Source organism: Cololabis saira, chromosome 14 (genome assembly GCF_033807715.1).
Source record: "Cololabis saira isolate AMF1-May2022 chromosome 14, fColSai1.1, whole genome shotgun sequence".
NCBI classification, from domain to species: Eukaryota; Metazoa; Chordata; class Actinopteri; order Beloniformes; family Belonidae; genus Cololabis; species Cololabis saira.
The window spans coordinates 15,078,143-15,102,672 of NC_084600.1; the positions used below are offsets into that span (position 1 = coordinate 15,078,143).

At 41.7% G+C, this 24,530-nt stretch overlaps 1 protein-coding gene across 1 annotated transcript; it reads left to right on the forward strand.

The window, feature by feature from the left end:
• The first annotated feature begins 730 nt into the window (after positions 1-730).
• On the forward strand, positions 731-24,107 carry pld2 (phospholipase D2). Its single transcript, XM_061739859.1, has 24 exons — positions 731-928; positions 6,265-6,425; positions 6,525-6,652; positions 8,040-8,182; positions 8,322-8,415; positions 8,580-8,645; positions 8,721-8,779; positions 8,862-9,107; positions 9,638-9,781; positions 9,884-9,967; positions 10,186-10,264; positions 11,017-11,127; positions 11,244-11,453; positions 11,537-11,684; positions 11,766-11,884; positions 12,056-12,169; positions 16,340-16,444; positions 16,731-16,819; positions 16,962-17,075; positions 17,598-17,644; positions 17,891-18,025; positions 20,577-20,730; positions 20,990-21,107; positions 21,195-24,107. The coding sequence occupies exons 2-24, from the start codon at positions 6,293-6,295 to the stop codon at positions 21,417-21,419; spliced, it is 2,865 nt and encodes a 954-aa protein (XP_061595843.1). The 5' UTR covers positions 731-928; positions 6,265-6,292; the 3' UTR covers positions 21,420-24,107.
• Positions 24,108-24,530: the final 423 nt, after the last annotated feature.

Sequence of the window (24,530 nt, forward strand, 5' to 3'; positions counted from 1 at the left end):
GTTATTTTCTTTAGAAAATTTCCATGAATTAATCTATAATACTAAGTCTCGGAGATATTTGTGTTTGTAATTTAACATTATGTAATTCCTGCTCAGTTTCATTTTGAAAGTTTAAACATTATTATTATTATTATTATTATTATTATTATTATTATTATTATTATTATTATTATTATTATTATTATTATTATTATTATTATTTTATTTTTTTTATCTCATTATCTCTTTTGTATGGAATGCTGAAACAGTCAAAATTAAATAAACAATTAATTCAATCATTAAATAAATGCACAATGAAATAAATAAAATTGGAAAAAAAAATTCAATTACATTGAACAAAATTACAAAATTACATTTTGAATATTTCATTGGATATATATTTCATTATTTCACTCTTTTGCAACACTGCGTTAAGTATATTGTGTCTGCATTCCTGAGCGTGAAATGCCTGACCTGACTTGTTGGAGCAACACAGACAGTTCAGTCACATGAGTTATAATGCACACATCTTCCACGGCTCGCTGTGTACGTGGGATAAATGTGCAAAAAAAAGTACTTTCGTTTTGATTGTGAGGTTTTGATATGAGTATAGATCTTAGTTTCTTTCGTGACAAAAGCACTGAGGGTGATGTTTTCCTCCTCGGAGACCCACAGAGCCTGCCAGTCAGTAGGAGGAGCTAAAGTACCCAGAAACGCTGACCCATTGAGCCTGTCAGTCAGCCGTGAGGGGCTAAAGTGCCCAGTACCGCTGACCCACAGATCCTGTCAGTCAACGGGGAGGGACTAAAGGCCCATCACCGCAGGGAATACTGATGAACTCTTCCCTTAAAGCTGCTGGTTGGAATATAGTTAAACATTTTAGCCTCAAACGACACTTTTTCCATGTCTGTCCCTCGTGTGGAGTAGCAGTTGAGCAATAACTGAAGTGGTAAGTATATTTCCACGCCTAACTCTGCATTTTTTCCTTCGTTGTGTCGCCGCAGTGACGGATAGTGAGATTTTAGACTTCTGACCTCGATAATAAATAAATACCGAGATGCTGCATCCGCCGCGCGTAAAAACGCCCTTCACCGTGAGTGTGTGAAGGTTTTTAATAACTGCCTGGGTTTTATCGAAGGAAGTGTAGTTTTTCACGCGAATAAGCCGCCGTGGGAAACTAGGGACTGGGTGGAGACGAGAAAAACTTAGCCTTCAGCATTTTCTACTTATGTGAAGTGCGACTAACTCCCTAAAACCAAACATGTTGTAGATTAAACTGCATCCAAATCCCTATAATCATCTTTATTGGAAGCAAAAGCTTGTTCTTTCTGACGTGGGCGTTACAAGTCGTCTTTTATTCATTCCCCCTCTCTCTTTCTTCCCCCTGAGACGTGAGGAAACTTTGAAGGAGCCAGGAGGAATCTCTTATTTTAGTCCACAATTTTCCGGACACCGGAAAAGTCAGTGTGTCAACAGTTGACTCAGCATTGTTGTTTTAGTCACGGAGGACTTTCTGAATAATGCACACGCCCACAGACGATGGGGATTTGGTGGCATTTAGTTTTCCCCAAAAGTGCCTGCAGAGACCGAGCATGATGGAAAGCTTAAAAACACATTTAAGCAGGGTAATTATGTGATTAAATATGGTGTTGGCAAAATATAGAAGCAAATAAAATCCTCTTTTCAGCTGAAGTCGAGTTGAAGTCAGATCTGTTCTGTTTCACCTGTAGCACATCCAGCTGTGCTTTAGGTCTGCACATCTGCAGCCATATCTGTGCTTTAGGTCTGCACATCTGCAACCATACCGGTGCTTTAGGTCTGCACATCTGCAGCCGTAGCCTACCTGTGCTTTAGGTCTGCACATCTGCAACCATATCTGTGTTTTATGTCTGTACATCTGCAGCCATACCTGTGCTTTATGTCTGCACATCTGCAGCCATACCTGTGCTTTATGTCTGCACATCTGCAACCATACCTGTGGTTTAGGTCTGCACATCTGCAGCCATACCTGTGCTTTATGTCTGCACATCTGCAGCCATACCTGTGCTTTATGTCTGCACATCTGCAACCATACCTGTGCTTTAGGTCTGCACATCTGCAGCCATACCTGTGTTTTATGTCTGTACATCTGCAGCCATACCTGTGCTTTATGTCTGCACATCTGCAGCCATACCTGTGCTTTATGTCTGCACATCTGCAACCATACCTGTGCTTTAGGTCTGCACATCTGCAGCCATACCTGTGTTTTATGTCTGTACATCTGCAGCCATACCTGTGTTTTATGTCTGCACATCTGCAGCCATACCGGTGCTTTAGGTCTGCACATCTGCAACCATATCTGTGCTTTAGGTCTGCACATCTGCAACCATATCTGTGTTTTATGTCTGCACATCTGCAACCATACCTGTGCTTTAGGTCTGCACATCTGCAACCGTACCTGTGCTTTAGGTCTGCACATCTGCAACCGTACCTGTGCTTTAGGTCTGCACATCTGCAACCGTATCTGTGCTTTAGGTCTGCACATCTGCAACCATATCTGTGCTTTAGGTCTGCACATCTGCAACCGTACCTGTGCTTTAGGTCTGCACATCTGCAACCGTACCTGTGCTTTAGGTCTGCACATCTGCAACCGTACCTGTGCTTTAGGTCTGCACATCTGTAACCATACCTGTGCTTTAGGTCTGCACATCTGCAACCGTACCTGTGCTTTAGGTCTGCACATCTGCAACCATATCTGTGTTTTATGTCTGCACATCTGCAGCCACACCGGTGCTTTAGGTCTGCACATCTGCAAACATACCCAGCTGTGCCTTAAGTCTGCACATCTGCAACAATAACCAGCTGTTTAATTTGCTAATTATTTTGTCAGACAAATACATTTTAGGTTTTTTAATTACCTTACATAGACAAAATGAACTTTATTAAATCATACCAAGCTGTGCTTTAAGTCTGCACATCTGCAGCCATACCCAGCTGTGCTTCTGCTATCAATTGCTGTTTAAAGCCTTCATTATTTACACGCATCATTCAACTTCTTCATTTGTCTATTTGTATCAGCAGTGATGTATTTTTGATCAAATCTGGATGTGACCAAAATCAGAAATCCCCTAATACATGATACCGAAAAGGGGATCTAAAAGCTTCACAGCCTCGCAGCCCAATGCTTTTGTTATCAATGGTAACTGATCCTGTGTTAGTGCTTTTGGGAGAAGATTAAAGCAGCACAGAGGAGTTTTTTTCTCATGTTTAAATATCAGTTTCATTTGAAGGACTTTGTGAATGGATGAATGAATGAAATGCGTGGCTACTTTTAGGACGTTACTTCCAGCACTTTGTGGTCTCCCGTCCCGTACTTTGAGTGCCATGTGTACTGAGATGCATCCTGAGTAATGAGATCTGACCCTGCCACTTTATTCTACAATACAGATCAGAGTGTGTAAAAGAATACTAATAAAAATAAAGATCAGCCACTATTATGATGAAGAAATCCAAAGAAAAAGAGCATTGTTGCAGTCATGGCCTAAGCTGAAGACTAGTTTATTATTGTAAGGCAGTCCCTGAATTCGTTCCAATATCCGTTCGTGAAAAGAGTCCGGATACTAAAGTCCCAGGCCTCCATCAAACGTGTCCTTAGTGATTGGATCTGTGTCTGTCTTGGAATGTGTTCAGACCTGACATCAGCATCAGCCGCTTGTGATCAGATTTCCTAGGACACATTTAAAGTTCTTAAAGGGGTCAGTCTCCCACGTCAACGGTAAAACTAGCTCGCAGAGCTACGGGGAAACTCATGGCAGATGCGACTTCTAGACTCAAAAAATGAATTATGGAAGAGCAAACAAGAGCGTGACCTGACAAGACACCAAATGAAAGTAAATTGTGGACAGTGCTGTTAAAGCAACTCAACCACTCATGGGAGTGACTCTTTCAGCTGAAAAAACAACAAAAGGAAAGTCTTTTTTGGTGCTTTGACCCTTGCAAGGCACTACGGGATAGGCAAGCCCCCTGACGAGCTGAGGGCCTTGGCTCATTCTTACTGGAGCCTTAGGGCCTTGCAGAGATTACATTGCACAAAATTCACAAAGAATAGTGAGCAGCAGAGAGTGAGACACACTCAGTGATTTCTAGTCACGTGAATGCTTGGTGTGGCTTATTCAAATCACCTTTTAGTCAGTCTCCACCGGTAGTAGCAGACGTAACCTGAGCAAGGTAAAGGGATGTTTTGCATCCAACGAGCTAACAAGAAGAAAATCTTGTTAGGTCAACACCAGACTGCTCTGCTTTAAAAGGTAAACAGACAATATCGACATGCTGTTGTGTGCAAGGATGTGTCTCAGTTTCAGTGTTGATTTTTCTCACCTGAGCCGGTGAAACCTTGCTTTACGCGTGCATGGAGGAAAGAATGAGAACGGTTTCAATTCTTCCGCAACTGCTGGAGGACAGTGGACCAAACAGCATAAATGCCAATGTTTAGTGTTAACATATATGGCTGAGGGAGAGGAAAACATCTAAGATTGTAAGAGCAAGTGACTAAATGGCATGAAGAAGCGCAGAAATTGTTTAAAACAAGTCCTTAGGTTGCTTATAAACATAGACTATGGAGCACATTGCAGACTTATTTCCCCGTTAGGAAGCAAGCGTGTATGTTATTTTTGGGAATGCCTCTTTATTCTGATGGCTGCAACTGCACTCTTCAGTTTATTCGCATAGCGCCAATTCACTATAAAAATCATCTCACGGCACTTTACAGAAAAAACTACTTTTACTCGGATCATGGAGCATCTGCTAAAGAGATTATCATCCAAAATCAAGTATCTCATTGAGTATTTTATTTCTAAACTTCAGTGATCTGTAACAAGCATGCTTCTGTGACGCATTCACTCATCAAACATGCAAAAAATGTTCAAGCACAGAGTCTCCATCTGTGTGCGGTTGCACAACACCGGGGAGGAGCCGGGAGGAACTTTGTGAGATTCATGACCAACACAAAGGGCTATAAAAGAAGGGAGGTGCATCGAGGCCTTTAGACATCAATCTGCATGTACAATCACACCTAATGTGCCTTCTCGAGAGCACTGTCATTCCTGCCTGTTCCTGCTTGGACATGTACCACACAGACGGAAAACTCTGGCGTGAAAAGGCTCTGACGTAACTGCGTCTCTTGAGATATTCGTTCAGATATACACTTGGTTGGTTTTCATGCGTTTCAACTTTATTTCAATTCATATCAGTTTTTCGCCTCTCTTACCTCCACACACACACACACACACACACACACACACACACACACACACACACACACACACACACACACACACACACACACACACACACACACACACACACACACACACACACACACACACACACACACACACACACACACACACACACACACACACACACACACACAGTAACAAATACCCTCCTCTCCCGTTTCCTTGTTTCCCAGGAAACAGCCATTCAAAGGCACTTGCCCACACACCATACAAAAGGCTCCATGCACACCTCATTTTCTCCCTGCTGGTCCTGTCTTACATTTCTCACGTTATTGACAACCTGATCTGCAAGAAGAAACCACGTCCATGTTGTATTAAGATCCTTTTGCCAATTACATCATATGCATTACATTATTTGTGTTTTGGTTGTTGCGGTGCAGAGCTGTGCTTCATCTTACTGTGTTGTTAAGAAACGTCACCCCTCCTTTGAGAGTACTTTCACTTTGCAATTGTATGTTTGATCTCAGATTATTCCAGTTGCATCTTGGGATACCTTAACTGCCTCACCCACCTGTGTAAACACCTTGTTTGGCTACAGCGTCTGCCTTCTGTGCCTGTTGGTCCTGTGTTATTGCTCTCGGCGCTACTGCTGCTCAAAACCATTTGCAGGTTACCAGATGCAGTTATTTAAAATAAGTTTCTTAAACATGAGTTCAGTTAATAATCTGAGTTGAAAATCAAATCTCCTCATGTTTACTCTGTATTAATTAAATGCATTTCACTTTAATGATGCTTCATTGATTCCTGTTGCAGTCAGTATTATTAATGAAGTATCATAAAGTCCCTGTCGAAGGTTATAGTGACTCGCAGAGCTCCTTGTACCTAAGAAAGTCTAAGAAAGAGACTTTATTGTTCACCACTGTGATCTGTAGAGGATTTGCATTGTTGGCAACATAGATTTGTTCATCAGTTTGTTCTGTTTCTTTGAACGACGACTTCACATAATCAGTTGTATTCAGTCTTCAGTGGAACAAACTTTGGGCTTTTTATTCCTTTCTCTTTGCACCAGGGCGGCTGGGATTCGCGACGAAAGTGCGATGGCCAGTCCAGAGGATGTGATTGAGCCAGTGGCTGTGAGCTCAGCAGCCCAAAACCTCGACAGAAGGCGCTTCTCCCGTGACATCCGCGATTTGCATCAAGATGAGTTGGATGGCCTCATGACAGCCAGTGGTGAGTACGAATAAATTAAGGTTTGAGCTGAGAAACTCTTATGGCCTGATCAAAGTCATTTTTATCAAAATGTTCCCATTTTCTTTTTTTGCATTACAGAGGGCCGTCCCTTTCAGGTGGTTCATCGTCTCCCTGAAATTAAAGATTCAGGAGTACCGTTTTTAATGCCTGGTATTCCTATTACATGCAGAGTGGACAACACGGAGAAATACACCACTCGCTCCAAGGTGTTAAGCTTTCTCTCCCTTTCTGTCACTTCTTTTTTTATTCAGTTACTATTTTTCACCACAGTGAAAAATACAAGTAATAAAATCATTTTCTATTTTTCTTTTATGAGTCATTAAAGCACTACTGGTTCTTATGATAAACTTTACATTAGCATTTAAATGGAGAAATATGTCCTTTCACAAATACCATAGCCTACACTTTTTTCTGAGATTTGAATAAAATGTCTGCGATATTTGGCAAATTTTTCATTAGCGCAATTGTTGTACTCAGCTCTGCTGCTCATCCTACCAGTGCATGTTCCTGACAAAAGTGGTGCCATTTAAAATGGAAATAAACAGGCTTTCCAACGGTATAAGATTTACTGCCAAGAAGCATGGTTACAACAAAGAAATAATCTACCAAACACAAATTTCCTTTATTTTTGTTTTCAAGTTTCAAGTTTTATTGTCAGATATATGTTCAACATACAGCACAATGAAATTACAGTTTCCTCTGACCACAGTGAAAAATACAAGTAATAAAATAGAAGAATAAAGAATAATAAATAATAAAAAAAAAACAGTCCACAATAATTAAAAAGACAAAAACAAAACTTGAATATTTACACTTTTTGTGCTAAGTTTTATTATCAAACTGTTTTTAGTTAGTTGTCACTTCAGACAGAATAAATGCTCTCAAATATGAGTAAGGGACTTCTTCAATAACATATCACCTTTTATGTGAAAACCCCCCACACACGTGTTCTTTATTAGTCACTCCTTCCCTGATCTTTAACACCTAATGTGAGTGAAACTGTCATTTTAAAAGTCAGTGGTGCCGTTGCGATACTCTGGGTGACGTGTTGTGTTTGAGCCCGCATACTTCGCTGTTGTACCAACGCGGAGGTGTCGAGTAGACTGGCAATTCCAGTTTTTGTAGTCATTGTCCAGAGAGTACGTTTTCATGCTCGGGCAGAAAAAACTCCTGAATGATGAACATTGAGCAGTTTAGTCACGTTTGAACGGCTTGATTAAGTTGTATGCTCTTTCCACGCCTCAGTAGGCTTTGATTTTCCTCCCACAGCCAAAAGACATGAGTCAGAAATTAATGTCTGCTTGTTTCAATCATTTGAATTTACGCTGGGAAACAATAGACAGCCCTTAGAGACACGATATTCTTGTTTATAACTTCTAAATAACTAGTGCTCAGATAAGCTTGTCTGGCAATATAAACCATTATGTTTCTTGTTTGATGTAAATTTTTGACTTTGAGTGAAATATTTGTGTTGCCTCATTCAAATCTTTAAGCAGATAGTTTTAAATTTAAATAATGGTGTTTTATCACATATGTTTTTCATTTTAAGGCATCGTGCTAATAGATGATGTGATCTGAATGATATCCCCCCAGGTCAGAGTGGGAACCCTGTACACGGTGCGGTTAACTCACGGCCACTTCCAGTGGACGGTGAAGAGGAAGTACAAGCACTTCCAGGAGCTGCATCGAGACCTTTACAAGCACAAGATGATGCTTCACCTGCTGCCGATCGGAAGGTCGGTTCACCGGTCTGTTTATCTCAGCCATGCAAAGCAGCCTCTCACTCCGATGGATGTGCATATTCAAACTGAGTGATGAGCCCCTTTGAGCTTTCAAACGCTGATTGCCTTGAATATTCAAATTTTCTCTGGGAAGGTTTGCGAAGGACAGACAGCTGCTGAGGAACATGTCGGAGGAAATGCCCAGTCTGCACGGGACTGACCGCACAAGGAGAACCTCCAGCAAAATGGTAATTTTAAATTCCCTGTTTTTACAGGAAAGCATGTAACTAGGCTGAGAAAATAGATGCTAGCCTGTTCGGAGCAACACTACGTAGTTCACACTGTCTTCTGATGGATGATAAACTTTGTTTTTTGTTAGTTTTCAAACCCATACGTTCTTTTTTGAATACAGAAATACCTTGAGGAATACCTGAACGGTCTTCTGGACAACACCTTCTGTCGGAACGATCACAGCATGGTAATTGTTTAAAACAGTCACTTGCTTGTTATACAGATATGGTGTGATTGAACAGTCTCTTTTGTCTTTTTTCAGTTGGAATTCCTCTCTGTTGGCGCCCTCTCATTCGTGACTGATCTCGGACCCAAAGGCTTGTAAGCAAAGCCCCGTGGCTTGATGTACGTGGGTGAAATCCGGACGCGAGGGGGGGCTTATCGTGCTGTGTGTTTTTCTCAGGGAAGGGCCCATCTCCAAGAGGTCGGGAGGTCACCGGATCCAGGGCCTGAACTGCTTTGGCCACCATCAGTTCTGTTTCCGCTGGTCGCACCGCTGGCTGGTGGTGAAGGACTCTTTCCTCTTGTACATGAGCCGAGACCACTCTGAGATCAACTTCGTTCTGCTGTTTGACCCCGAGTTCAAAGTAAAAGTGGGCCGTTCTCACACAGACACGAAATATGGAGTCTGCATTGAGAATTTCACTCGGTAAGTCTACTTTGTGTCTGAACATGTAGGTAACGGTATTCCTGGGTTTTCACGCAGCTGTGATGCATGAATCGCCTCGCTTGTTCTTGTGTAGGAGTTTTGTTTTTTTTTAATACTCAGAGGTACCAGCAATAACAGGCCAGAGCCTATAAGCCAGTTTCCTCATCATTGTATGAAGCTTTTTTTTTTTTTTACATATATATGAGGGGGATAGGAGGGGGGGACATCCGCTGCAAGTCTGAAATGAAAGAAACACAGAAAAACACACTACGTGCACACAAGCCTTTGGAATCTGCAAGAGAGAAATCCAACAAACAGAAATGGGAACAGGCAGAGACACAAACAACACAAACAACAACCATTCCAGGTCTCTAAAACTAAATCAGTACTAGGCTGCTGCGATTATCTGTCCCCCAAAACTGTGGGAATAGCATGTAGGTGAGTGAGCAGGTGTGTATGTCTGTGTAATTGTCTGTGTGCAAGGTGAAAACAAGACTTGATGCATGGTCGCCTCGCCTGCTCTCGTTTAGGAGTCTGGTTATTAAGTGCAACAGCTACAGGCAGACGCACTGGTGGAGCCATGAAATAAACCGACTGGCGGAAAACTGCGACTATCTCAAAGTGCAGCGCTTCGAGGGATTCGCTCCACCTCGGGACAACACGCTCACGAAGTGGTCAGTAGAGCTTTCGGCTGATATTTGCAGCAAAATTAAATAAACCTTATCGTCAGCTCTCAATTAAGTAGTAAACATTATGGTTTATTCATTTTCTTTGAGGTATGTGAATGGAAGCGGCTACTTCAGGGACCTGGCTGATGCTCTTGAACAAGCCAAGGAGGAGATTTTCATAACTGATTGGTGGTAAGAACCTTGAGATGCATACCGCGCTGCAAGTTTTCCACTTTAAAATTGAACACGTAAGGAAGAGAATTAAGGTCCCTTGTGTGAGGGGGATTTAAATTTCTGATGTCCTAAACAAAAATGTCTATATTACTTTAACATTAGCACATTTCAGCTCCCTCTGAAGTCTATTTCCAATGTGAGAGTTGTAAAATGTGATTTCTTTTCTTTCCTTTCAGGCTCAGCCCTGAAGTTTACCTAAAGAGACCTGCAACGGATAACTACTGGCGGCTTGATGAGATACTTAAACGGAAAGCAGTAGGGACTCCTTCCTAGTTGTTTTCCATTTTAACTCCTTTTTCAATTCAATTCAATTCAGTTTATTTGGGAAGGGACAGTGTACATTCATATACATTTAGAATTAAAAATGCAAATGCACCCAATTTTAGCTACAGAGCTAGTTTCCATTGGCAGTCCCCCGGCTAAAAATATAAAAGAAAGACAAGTTAAACAACAAGTTAGAACAAATACAAATATAGCGTGCAAAAAGTTTCTGTTCTTGTTATTTTGCTTCTATTTAAGATAGAAGGAACCTTCATTGGCTTCCTGTCCTTTTATAGAATTGATTTTAAACTTTTGATGTCCGTTTCTAAAGCTCTTAACGGCCTCACACCCTTGTAATTATCCAAGCTTTTAACTGTCAGCAATCCTGGTAAAGTGCTGAGGTCAACTGATCAACTTTTGCTGGAAGTCCTGAGGTCAAATTATAAACACTGGGGTGACCGAGCCTTTTCCGTTGCCCACTGCATTTTTAAATCTAGGCTAAAAACCTACTTATTTAAGACGGATTTTAACACCCAGTAGTGTGATGACACTTTTATCTTATTAGATTTTCTTGTATTGTATTGTTTTATTGTTTTTTATTGTTCTTATTTATCCTCCTTTTGCTGTAAAGCACTTCGGTGCACCGAAAGGCTGTTGGAAAGAGCTGTATAAATAAAGTAAATTACATTGTTGAGGGATGAAATGATTTCCCAGTCTCACACAACTCTGTGAACCTTTTTCTGCAGGAGCAGGGAGTGAAAGTGTGCGTCCTGCTATACAAAGAGGTGGAGGTGGCTCTTGGCATCAATAGCGACCACAGTAAGAGGACGCTCATGAATATGCACCCAAACATCAAGGTCTGCACCACCTCTGCACACGACCTGATTTACAGGGAACCACTGCATATTTAAGACTGTCAACAGATGTTTGGTCTCACACTTTACTGAGAAGTTTGCCTCTTTCGGTCCGTCAGGTAATGCGGCATCCCGACCACGTGTCGTCCGTGGTGTTCTTTTGGGCTCACCATGAAAAGATGGTGGCCATTGACCAAACTGTGGCCTTTGTAGGAGGGATAGACCTGGCGTTTGGGAGGTGGGACGACAGTCTGTATCGGTTAACAGACCTGGGTTTGACAGAAGCGTCAAACAGCGAAAATGAGGAGCAGCCAAACAAAGATACGACAGTAAGGACGTTCTGTGGTCAGCTTGTTTCCTGCGTGTGTGTCCCACGTCACTTCAAAACCTGATGGCTGACTGTGTTAACCAGGATAACGGTGTGGCCGATGGCCCAGAACCAGAGAACCCAACAGAACAGGACCCAGAGGATCTGACTGCTAACTCTAAACTCTGGCTGGGCAAAGACTACAGCAACTTTATCAAGAGAGACTGGGTCCAGCTAGACAGGCCATTCGAAGGTACCGTATCAGAACCTCCTAGAACCTCAGAGGAAAAAGATGAAAGGATTGCTTGTTTATTTAGTTTTTTTCTTTCCATAGATAACATAGACCGCAGTCAAGTTCCTCGCATGCCGTGGCGTGATCTGTCAGCGGCTATTCATGGCGGAGCTGCCAGGGATGTGGCCCGCCACTTCATCCAGCGCTGGAACTTCACCAAGGTCAGACAAGAAAGAGAGGCTGGTTGTTATCGTCCACTTGTTGAATGTAATCTCTGCTCGTCTCTGTAATGTTCTTGCTGCTTGTTTTCAGGGAGAAGGGGCCTCATGTGGGAATGATTTCTATGTACGAGCCAACATATATCTGTTCATTATTTGTTTTGTCTTCTGCAGATCTTTAAAAGCAAGTACAAGGACGACTTCTACCCTTATCTCCTCCCCAAGTCTCTCTCCACTGCCGGCTCACAGCCGTTCGCTGTGCCTGGATCCACGAAAGCCAGAGTCCAGGTCTCTAATCACATACACACAGGGTGTTAAACACTAGTGAAAAGAATAGTACTTAACATTCAGAAACACATCCATTGCAGTAACAACATAGCACAAACTTATGTATTGTGAATTTAAAAAGCCAGATGAGGAGACTCTGGTAGTGCTTTCACATTTTTTAACATCAAATAAAGCAGGAGAGGGATTTTCTTTTTCCAAACCTGCAGACAGAGGCAGTTCTGGCTAGATTTATGCCCTGGGCGACCCCAAAACGTGACATGAACAGAGAAAAAAAACAAGATAAATAGAAGAAATATAGTATAGTATATAAACCCAGATATAAATTGCACAAATCATTCATCAGGGTCTAATAACCATCTTTGCTTAACAACAAGTGTGGAGTAAAATCAGACTTTTTTTCACAGCCTTTGATCCAAAATCATCAATTACATCATCATAGGAAATCTTTTGTGCAACTGTATGATTGATGCTGATGATTGAAAGTCCAGAGAGACGCTCCTGTGACATCATGGACCTCAAGCATTTTAATAAGCTTTAGCTTGGAAAAACCAGAACCACTTGTAGATGACAGAATTTTTTTTTTTTTTCATTTTTACCTTACCCAATTAATTACATGTAGTTATATGGGTATATTTTAATTTTAGGGATGAAATACAATTTTTTTGGGAGCAGTTTGTGTTGTGTGGCCTCCTCCTCGCCTCTTCTGACACACACAACCTGTATGACTCTCAGCAGCAAGTTGAGGTGACAGGGTGACGATGAATACGCCCAGCGCGAACTCCACTAATGGAAATGAGCGGCAGTAGTCTAGATTCCAGAAAAGTGGCGAGTTTTTGTTTTGTTTGTTTGTTTTTTACAAGGGCACTCGTGCGCGCCCTCGCCCACATTTCCCAAAGCAAAAACCGGCTCTGCCTGCAGAAGAGGGTTGAAGAAGGCCGAGCCTTTTCTGCCTAAACACGCTGTCATTCTCTTGAAACGAACTTATGGGGCTTTTCCACTCGTACCTTCTCTGCCAGAGGACCCAATTTCACCATCTAAGTGCCTCAAATCTCTCACGTTTTATAGTGGTTTGACCAAAGGTTTTATTGTGGATGTTTTGCAAGGCTTCACTTTTACATCAGACATATCCATTTCAGTCCATTTTGTGACACTGTGCAGCTACCTACGCCGGAGAGACTGGATACTCAGAACTACAGAGGTGACTGGCATTGGGTTAAGCACGTTTGCCTTGAACAGATGACTTCTTATGGCCACTCTAACATTGTTCTGAAGGCTGAACCGCCACACTGCTGCTACACTGGAGACTGGCATTTCCAGCTCCGCTTAAGCCGGTGTTTTGGTTTGGGGAGTTCCTGATCCTGCTAGCTGTTGCTCACTGGGAGGAAATTCCAGAGAACAGTCTTGGTCGTGGCCTGCAGACCGCAGATCTTCAGTGCCAGCAGCCACATGGCAGGATGCATTGAGTGGCACACAAGTCAAAACAATAGACGGTTAATAACACACTGCCTTGCATAATGCTACGGCACTTAGCCCCTGTGCTATTATCTGTTACAGAAATGGGAAGTTTACCACATAAAAAAAAAACATATACTGTATATACACATACATACATAAAATATAAACAGTTTTCGAGTGATTTGCACTGAGCAGTTGGAGTTTCGACTCTGGCGTCTTCCCTGTCTGTAAACGGCTGATTAGCTCAGTATAGGTCGTGCGTTACTAATGTAACGACTGCAAATTCAATGTATGATTAGGCATAAGTGATTTTATACCTCTTACTTATTATTGTTTCCATTGAATCAAGTAAAGGTCAAAGGCAAAAACTCAGGGTGCAAAAATGAAACCAGTGCCTGTCTTAATTTGAAAATTATACATATATATATATATATTCAATCTTCACACACAGTTGCATTTCCTGCTTAGCATTTGTAATGCAAACTCTCTGTTTCAAAAGCACATTCAGCATCACATCTTCTTTTTTTTAAATGTCCTTCAGGGAGTCACAGGCCTTTGTAAAGACGTAAGTTGAAGCGACCAGTACTTGAAGTCCTTCAGGCTTGAAGATCTTGTTGCCCGGAACTGAAGAATGACAAATTTATCAAGTTGCTCTTTTTAAACATTTAAAACGCCGGGCCATTCTGTTTACAGATAAAAGCTGCAATGCTGCAGAAGAAGAAAGGCTGTTTTTCTTGTCGCTGTGCATTTAAATTCTCTCCTGCACACGGAAATCTCTGCACTGCCAGGTTCAGTTGTCTTTGTAAGGTTGGGCACAAAGGCATTCAGTCTCCTATATAAATACTGTTCCTTTGTGATGTTACCGTGGCTGATAAATCAGGCTCTCCATCTGTTCACTGTGAATGCTATCCGTCCTGCAGAACAGTAGTCGGTTGTCAAGCAAGCACACCAGTGATTGGAAAGAGCAGTGGGCCTCGCAGTGGAGCCTGGGATAAAACAAGTCAAAAACAAGGACATTTAAAATAACCTCTGGTGACCAAAATGCTGTAGAAGCAATAGAATTTACATGTGATGCCGACCAAAGTCAGTGTTAAATGTAGCCCAATAAGCAAGAGACTGTCAACACATAGAACAAGGATGAATTAAGTAAATAAAATAAGCTCTGTCTGCATAATAAATGTCATATCTCCACCATCCACCAAAAAAAACTCTGCCACCTCTGTTTTTGGGCCTAAAAAGGGCCAAGACAAGTTAGTTAATGGCCCTCAGCGATCTACCAGGACCGTGAGAGGTATAGAGGAGCCACGTTGTTCAGACAAGAACTGTAAACCGAATCCTGAAACGGACCTGTGTCCTGGGGATCAATCCTGGGTCTGAGGTAACACAGAACATACAGTAGTAGAGGCTTCACAGTTGGCTTAACAGTACATGTCTTGTGGCTGAGGCCCGGGTGGGAAGATGCCCTGTTTCAAGATGCAAGCTCCATCAGGACCTTTTGAACTGGACCTTCATCAGGACAAATGAATGGAGGAATCTTCATCTGTACAAGAAAGCATAAAAAACAACCTTCCTTATATGTTATGGAAGAGTTTGCAACGCAACTGTAGGTAAAGCACTGCAACCAAGATGAAATGCTCTTGGAGTTACATTTATTTTATTTAGTTATTTATTTATTTAGTTGTAATAACAACCTAAAAATGTGTAGTTCTATCTTCAAGTTTAAGGAAATGTTTAAAGAAAATACTGTAAATAAATATAAAACACTATAATTATAAAGTATACTATCTAAAACGTTCTAGAATGTGAAACGTCAATTTTATATTTTGTCTTACTTATTTTTGTCTTCTTTATGTATTGTTTGTTTCCACGGAGTAAAGTTAATGTCTCATATTTATGCTGATCATAAGAAAAAAGGGTAGGCACTATAAGCTACGGCTTCTGCCTACACCTTTTCGGCAAAAGACATTTTTTTTTTTTTTTTACCTTTTCATCTTGTTCTGCAAAAAAGTGTGTACAAGCTGAAATAAAGATTCATAATAATAATAATTTCTCCAATAAAACAGGAAATCAGATAAATGTCCACACAGCAGGGAGACTATGTTATGTAGACTGAGACACCGCCTTTGGAAACGGAGCTATTGGAAGTATGAACATTTAGTGCCATCAATCTGAAACGGTTTAAAACCTGGTCAGAGGTTTTGTTTTGGTAAATGCTGGAACAAAGGTTAAGTAGAAATAAATTACTCATTTTTTCTCTTCTGTAAAAACCAGGGATAACAAATGCTTGCAAAAATTTAATCTTAGAAAGTGGGAGAGTGTATTTTGTGCTTAAAAAAAATATCACTCACAATAGCTATTGTTTGGTGACAGTAGCTATTGATGCGTTTGTGTTGCGGGCGTTGGCCTGCAACCCTAACTCCTGCTAATTATTATCCTGTCGCATCCCCATCTGGTGTTATAGTCTCTTGTTCAGGTTTCAGATGCACTTACTCAGCTGTTGCAGCAGGTGTGCAGCGTTTTCTGTGTCAGCTCCTCAAATTAAAACCCCTTTATGAATATGTAAACCTTTTATTTCATTTGTTGTGGATGAATTTAATTTAATTCCACGACACAAAGAACACGCGTCTTATTGTTGTTGTGTTTGTTTCCCAGGGAAACGGTCCTGTTTCGATAAACAGAAACAGCTGCTAACGTTTGTGTGTGCTGTATCCTCAGGTGCTGCGCTCTTCTGATCGCTGGTCCACTGGAACCTGTGAGAACTCCATCCTCAACGCCTACATACACACCATCGAGAACAGCGAGCACTACATTTACATCGAGGTAACACCGCTTTTGATAGTGCCGTCAAAGTGCAAACATGGCATGGTTTTAGCAGAATCACCAGAGACTGGCTTCTGATTTGTTTAAAAAGAGACGCCGCTTCTGTTGAATGTGATTGCTCATTACTATGTTTACTTTTCAACTCGTTTATCAGACATCTCTGGGAGATTCTCTGGCCTAATTTTGAGGTTTTATGAGTCTGAACGCCGCCTTTCCTGCCAACTTCCTACTTGCTTGGGCCCTCTCCTTCACACTGAGCCGCCATCTGCCTCCTCTCTCCCCCTAGAACCAGTTCTTCATCAGCTGTGCCGATGGGAAGACGGTCCACAATGGGATTGGTGATGCCATTGTGAATCGAATCCTGCGAGCTCACAGGTGGGACCTGGCTGCATGAGCCAGTTTAATTCCTGCGTTTGCAAGCCTCAGGGGGTTTTGAAGCTGCCTGCTGAAGTTTAAAAACTAAAATAAACATAATGAACAATGTGTTGATGTTGGGACTTTATGTGTCTTTGTGCAGAGAGGGGAAGAAGTTCAGGGTGTTTGTGGTGATACCGCTGCTCCCCGGGTTCGAGGGGGACATTAGTACAGGAGGTGGAAACGCCATTCAAGCTATTCTGCACTTCACTTACAGGTGAGATCTTTTTCCTCACCACAAATAGCAGCACCTTACTTGTACTTGTACTTACTTGAAAACGCATCCTTCTTCATATTTTTATCTGACTCAGAAACATGTTTCCAGTAATCAGAATATGGGACTTTATCAGCTGTCACGTCATTCTTGATTGTGCTGAACTTATGATATCAGGTTCCATGTCATTAAGACTTTTTTAACAGATTGTTTAATATATTTATTATGTTGTTCGACATGTCGTAATATAATCTATATAGAAGAAGTTCAATGTTACTAAACTGAGACAATATTGCTTCGGCTGTTATGTGTGTGGTAAAAGTGAGAAATAGTTGTTTTTTTGTTGGGTCTTTTATTTATTTATCCTAAGTTAAGTCAGGTTTCTTCACTGTAATTAAATGAACATAATTGGTCAATGGAGATTTGTAATAGAATGACTTATTTTATTTTTAAATGTAGTGTTTTATATTATTTTTCCTTCACCATGTGTCTTGTGCTTAATTCTACTTGTCGTTAATGTTTTAGGACAGTGTGCCGTGGAGAGCAATCAATAATGTCAAGATTGGGTGAAGGTGAGTTTTCTGATTTGACTGCTTTGATTTACTTAAAAAAAAAAAACACACAACAAGCAAACTAAAAAAGAAAACAGCCACTTATTTGCTCCTAAATCCAAATCTTTCTGTCATTGTTCCTCCCTTTTAAATTGAGTTTCCATAATTTACCTTTCTATATATCTATTTTTATGCAGGTTACACATTAGAGAGTCTGTTAAGTGTTTACGTTGTTGTGATCAGTCCTGTGTTTTTGTGAACCTCCAGTGGGGGAACAGTGGACCGAGTACATCACTCTCTGTGGCCTCCGAACGCATTCGCAGCTCTCCCAGACGCTTGTCACAGAGCTCATCTACGTTCACAGCAAGACCCTCATCGCTGACGACCGCTGCTACATCATCGGTGAGTCACCGCTGGCAAACTCGCTTACGGGGGTCCATGATCAAATAGCTCATCAGTAATCTCATTTCACCGACGCTAGACGTATGCTGCCGCGTGGAACGATGTCTTGACAGGCTGAATGCTGCCTCCTGCTAAAGTGGTTCAATAAAGCTTAGCTTAAGTTTCACTCCTCATTTAAGAATGTATATTAAAACCCAATAATTATTGCATAAGTCAATTAGAGCTATTTGATGACAGAAGAACCTGATCTCTGATTGGACGAATGTTCATTGTACACTACTTGTTATGCAAAAGCACGTGTTATCTCTCAGTTTGATTAATGCATCCCTGAAATATTATTACTGGGGTGGGACTCGTTGTCCAGCATGGATGACACTTTAGCCAGGACTCTCCGTCAGCCACCTCCCTCACTGAGGCCAACGGACAGCCCAGGAAAGAGCTGGACTTCCTGATGATCTTATCCAGCTTCTTCCTCTCCCCTTCTGTGATGCTACTGTTCCAGCAGACCTCTGTAAAGAACGGCTGATGACATTACAGATCTTCAGGGGTGGCCCTTTCCCTCCAAAATACCTCAGTCGCCTCAGAAGGTAGAGCCTGCTCTGTCCTTTCCTGTAGAGGGCATCAGTGTGGAGAGTCCAGTCCAGTTTGGTGTTGAACTGAACACCCAGGTACTTATAAGAGTCCACTTGCTCAGTGTCCTGGATTACCTGTATGTTCACTGCTGAGGGGAGGCAGAACGGCATCTCTGAAAATCCACTACCATCTCCTCTGTTTTCGCTGACACCAGTCCACAAAGCTCTCCGTCAGTCCTCTTTACTCGTCGTCATCCTCTGTGATGAGGCCAACAGTCGCAGAGTCGTCGGAGAACTTCTACAGTATACACCTGTCAGTGTCTGAAGTCTGCTTTGTAGAGGGTGAGAAGAAAGGGGCCCGGGACAGTCCCTTGGGGGTCACCCTTGCTGCTGGTGAGCAGGTCAGACACACAGATCCTGTTTCTCACAAACTGTGGTCGGCCTGTGAGTTGGTCCAGGATCCATGAAGACAGCTGATGGTCCAGACTCATCCTCTCCAGTGTGTCCCTCAGAATCACCGGCTGGATGATATTAATCGCACTGGAGAAGTCGAAGGAAGCGATTCTCACAGTGCTGCCGGGCTTTTCCAGGTGAGAGAGAGCTCGATGTTGCAGGAACATAACGGCGTCCTCCACTACAACATTAGGACGGTAGTGGCTCCATGAAGGGGCCAGGATGTCCCAGGATCAGTCTCTCCAGAGTCCTCATCAGGTGGGATGTTAGAGCCACCGGTCTGTAGCTGCTGAGGTCTTTCAGGTGCAATGTTTTAGGCACCAGAACCACGTCTGAGGTCTTTCAAATCAGTGGTACCACCAAGGCTCATGTTGAAAACACGCTCCACAACTCCAGACGGTTCATATGGACAGGGCTTAAGGAGCCTGGAGCTGATACCGCCTGGTCCAGCTGCTTCCCTCGCTTCCATCCTCTCGAGCTTGTTTCTCACCTGGTCTACTGTGAAGGACAGGAGTGGGGGATGAGTGGCTCCATCTTGGTGTGAAGTGGTTGTCAGTCAACCTGAAGTAATCTAAAAAAAAACTGAACGATTTCAACCAACATAACTATTTTGAAGCTCAGAATTCAGCATTTTGGCTGTTTGAAACCAGGTAAGTGGTAGCGTGATCTGCGTAAAGTACTGCTGCTTGTCGCTCACAAGGTTAAAATTAATTCTGCTTAATTGTATATTTCTAGTCCAAATGGAACCAACACAGAAAAGGGCATGTATATGTCTTTGATAAGACATAACATTTTAAATTGAGACCAAACACTTGACAGAATGAGATGTTTTCTGTTAGTTTTATACAGACACGCAAATGTAGTTGGGCCCTGATGCCCTTTTAAATATAGTTTGAAAGCACCATATTACTATTATTTATTTGATTACTTTTTTATTTCAATAAAGGCTATAGTGTGCATGCACATCTCTGCTGCACACACACACAGGTTTACAGGGTAGGACGGTGACCTTCACGAGGTTGCTGCGCGGAGGTCTGGGCATGTTAATTTATGTGCAGACCAAAACCACTGGGAAACTATAGTGAACTGCATTTTTATTGTGCTGATTAACTGCTTTGCCCATCTTTTAATTTCACTGGTTGTTGAACAGAGGAGAAGAGGAGAAAAATATTGCGTTGTCTGTATTTATAAGGGATACAGCTGAACTTGATTTAAAAACTCAAGCTTATATTATAATACAGGTGATTTTATTTGCTCTAAAAAAGTCTTATCTTCCTTCAACACAACCAAATACCTTTTAAATTTCATACAGCTTTGCACTTAATTCAGAAATAAATCAGTATTCTGGTTACTGAATAGTTAAGATACGAATTACAGAGAACTCAGCACAAAAACTGAAACAAGCACCTTTTCTAAACATATAACTGATATCATAATCCCCCCCCCCTATTCTTTACTCACCAAGACAGAGTCATGGATCTGAAAGGATTAATTTCCAATGCTTGTCTTCTCCACTTGTGCTCCAGGATCAGCCAACATCAATGACCGCAGCATGCTGGGCAGCAGAGACAGCGAGCTGGCAGTGTTTGTGCAGGACGAGGAGAGGGTCCCATCCATCATGGGAGGAGAGGAGTACGAGGCCGGGCCGCTCACACTCGCTCTCCGCAAAGAGTGCTTCAGGTCTGAGCTAAATGTGTTCGTCCTGAAATAACATCCATTAATGCCCACAAGCTTTTACTACCTCTGAACATGGACCGGGTTTTGAAGGAAGTTTGTAAAATACCTCCCTGTTACATACTCCTGGCATTGAGTGAAACCTGTAATGATATACTTTTGTTTGGTTTTTATTCATCTGGTGAAAAGTGTACGCAGTTTAAATGACATCATATGAGTGAGACGTGAGACTTTTAACCCGTGTTTATTTTCTCTGATGCTACAGTGTTCTTGTTGGAGCTGCTTCAGACCCCAGCATCAACGTAGACGATCCCATCAGCGATGACTTCTTCTTCCTGGTCTGGAACCAAACTGCTAAACTGAACACTTCTATTTATGACAAGGTAGAAATACAGTCCGAAGACACGTCTTAACCACCATCAGTTTGAGTTTGGGTTAATTGTATCGTTGCATCCTCGCTGGTTCTGCAGGTCTTCAAATGCCTGCCCTTCAGCACGGTGTGCAGCACGCGGGACCTGAAGGAGTACAGCAGCCAGGACCGCCTCTGCGACACCGACCCCGAGCAGGCGGCAGAGGAGCTGAAGGCCGTCCGAGGGCTGCTGGTTCACTTCCCCCTGAAGTTCCTGTGTGAGGAAAACCTCCTGCCGGCTCTGAACACTAAGGAGGGCATGGCTCCTGCAGAGCTGTGGACGTAACCGCGCTTCCACCCAGATCAGACCACTACATGACTGCGTCACAACTAATCTCTAACTAATAACCAGCATAACACACTAGAGTAGTTACACCACCAAACACTTCGGCTGTGGGAGAAAAGCCACCTCTAGGAATTGTATTTGTCCATCTCTCATGTGAAGTCTGTCCACAGCTGCTGAAATGCTGATATATTATTCTCATTGATAATCTGTTAGTACAGTAGATGAACCCTTGCGGGCCAATTTATTAATGATGCCAGAGTCTGCCTCGTAACTTCTACAGTATAATCTCATCTCCGGGGCCAGTGGTGTTGCGTCTCTTACATAAATGAATGTATTTCTCTGGAGACGACTGCCAGGTTGTTTTGGAAATCGAGCATCTCACATGATCTGGGAACATAGTGTACATTTGTTGGTGCAGCATTTTTTTTGGGTGGGTGGGTGGCTCTGTCTCTTTCTCTTTCTGTCTCTCTCTCGCGGCGCGCTCTCACTCTCTCCCTCTCAGGCTTCACCTCTCACTGCAGTGCCAGCAAATCTGTCAGAACATTTGTGGTTGTTATGGTGACAGATATAAAGAGATGAGAGGATCGTAGCTGCAATAAAGACTGGATGGGGCAGGCAAAGGAGAGTGCTGATACGAGGGATAACTCACCAAAATCAAGATGTTGCACCAGAAAAACAGAAAGTGATGTCTTGATCAAAGAATGAAGTATTTCTGTGGAGGCAAAAATTATTTTCATATTTAATGTGGAGGGAAAAAAAACGTAAGTGCGAAAAAGAAAAGGGGGCAAGATATTTTAAGTATGCTACGCTGAGTTACTGTTAATTTTGGCATTTCGCTACGTCACCATGGCAACCGAGAGAATGATCGTTTCACTGTGTCGTGTGCAGTCTACAGCAGAACATTAAATTTGACCATTGCACAGCTTTTTCCAACGTCGAGAGCAGCGGCCAGGAAATGTCCACCTTGTCTTTGTCCGCAGACATCGACACATTTGTTGTTGTCCAACTTAAAGTAAAATAAAGTGACTGGCATAGATTTTTAATACTGGGATTACCAGTTTGGGGCATCGTGAGACCATGTTTTAACCAGCAAGGATAATGATTGATATTAGACTATATAGCGTAGGGGGATGACCACTGTTGATAAGTTTGTGAATGTCTTGCATCGTGCAACTTTAAAGCATTTATATTGTAGAAAGGCAATCATCTCCCTTTTGAAACATCTTGTATCCATGCAGCATCACATACTGCAAATACTATCTTCCACATGAGGGAACACAAGTTATGGTTTACCTGGAGACAGAAGATGTAGGTGACAGAGGTGAGGGTGAAGGGTCATTTCTGGTACCTACATTTGCACAGATGGGGAGTCAATGTATCTCTGGACAGGTTTTTTGTGAACCCCGTCTTTTTTGAGGATTTAGAGAGCATTAGCACATATATATGTTTTTCTTTTTGTTAGCAGAGCAGTGAGATGGTCCTTTTGTGTGTAGTAGCAGTAGCAAAAAAAAAACAAATCTGATACGAGACAACTTGGAATGCACAACATTAGCATAAGTTCATGATCCCAAAAATGCTTAAACTTGTTGAACCTACTATATGACGAAGCGAGTGAAAGTGCAGACAGTTGTGTAAGCCCTTGACACGTCTCCAGAGGTCAACAACACCACGTCGGTGGTTTCAGTGCAAACCTGACTGATAAAGGATGCGTCATGTGAACGCTGCCCCGCTCTACCAAGCAGCTTGACAGGGACGCCACTCAAACCATCAGTGTTTAGAAACGCTGCTTTACTAAAAAAATTCACTTACTTCAAAAATACCCACACTTTCCTGTGGAAGTTAATACAAGCCACTGAGCCTGCTAGATTAGATGTTAGCATCTTTCACGTAACACGAAATTGGGGTTTTTAAGTGCTTTTCTTTGTTGTGGTTCATTGTGTCTTTGATATACTGAGAAGTGACCTTACACTGTTTCTATTATGAATTGTATTTCCTATTGGACTAATAGCCAGCTATACTACTTATTTTGTATGAATGTTCCACTAATTGAAAAAAAAAATCATGTTTAAAATAATCTCTTAACATTTTTAAACCTTGTTGATGCACATGTGTAGATAGGTTCTTACTTTTTGAAATGGGCCACTAACTCTCAGGGGGGGACGTCTCTAAATAATCTGACGTAATCATTTTAGCACAGTTAGAAGCAGTTTATATTATAATTTACAATATGTTGTTTTTTTTGTTTGTTTAAGTAACTTGTTTTATTGTACTAAACGTAATATCTGCTCTTACTTTAATTCAAAATAATGTCCAAAATGACAAGTGTCCCATGTGTTGTTTAATAAAATACTAACAAGAATATTTGCGTTGTTGGATGGCGTTGTAAGCGACATTACCATCAAATACAAATAATATAACGTTTTTTACGATTATGTCAAATGTTTTGTATGAGACCATGTAAATGTTTAATAGTGTATGTTGAATCATGTCATTCCTCTGTCTACAATATCGATGGAAAAGGTCAAAGGTTGCCTTCCATCACCATAAATAAGACCAAATCTGCCAAATCACAACACATTGCAATCCAAAACTAATGATTAAATGTAAAAAAAAAAAAAAAAAAAGTTTACAAAACAAAGGTTATTTTTCCTGATATCTCATATGCATGCAAATAAAGTATTTTAAGTAGCATATTCTGTTGTGTTTTTTCTTTCAGAGGTGAAACAATGTCATGAGGTCTTAAAGAAATGTGAGAAATGCTTTGGTCAGCTGCCAGAGAGATATAGAGATACAGCTCCCTTTTCAACCATTTCTTTACAGCAGGTTTCACAGTAGCTGATTTTAGTGGGTGGAGTCAGAACCACACCTCACCCTCTTCCCTTCCTTCAAAAGGTTTGCCTGTTTTATAATTGGTGTTGCTGTCTTTAATTACTTCCCTAGTATCTACAACCTACTTCCAAAGTACAGCAAACCGCAGCATGATGGGAAGTTGAGTAAAGGTAAGACCGGGAAACTTGATGATTCTGCTCAGATCCCGGTTTGTGGTGTCATAGTTCCTTGAAAATTTGAAAAGCTCACTGAATTACATATTTTCAGACTCAGGTAAGGGAG

Excerpts from the sequence above, each read along its gene's own strand:
- pld2 (XM_061739859.1), top strand. The coding sequence starts at position 6,293 with ATGGCCAGTCCAGAGGATGTGATTGAGCCAGTGGCTGTGAGCTCAGCA. Across the intron at positions 10,265-11,016 it reads AGATACTTAAACGGAAAGCA|GAGCAGGGAGTGAAAGTGTG; the intron begins GTAGGGACTCCT and ends CTTTTTCTGCAG. Across the intron at positions 11,885-12,055 it reads AGCGCTGGAACTTCACCAAG|ATCTTTAAAAGCAAGTACAA; the intron begins GTCAGACAAGAA and ends TGTCTTCTGCAG.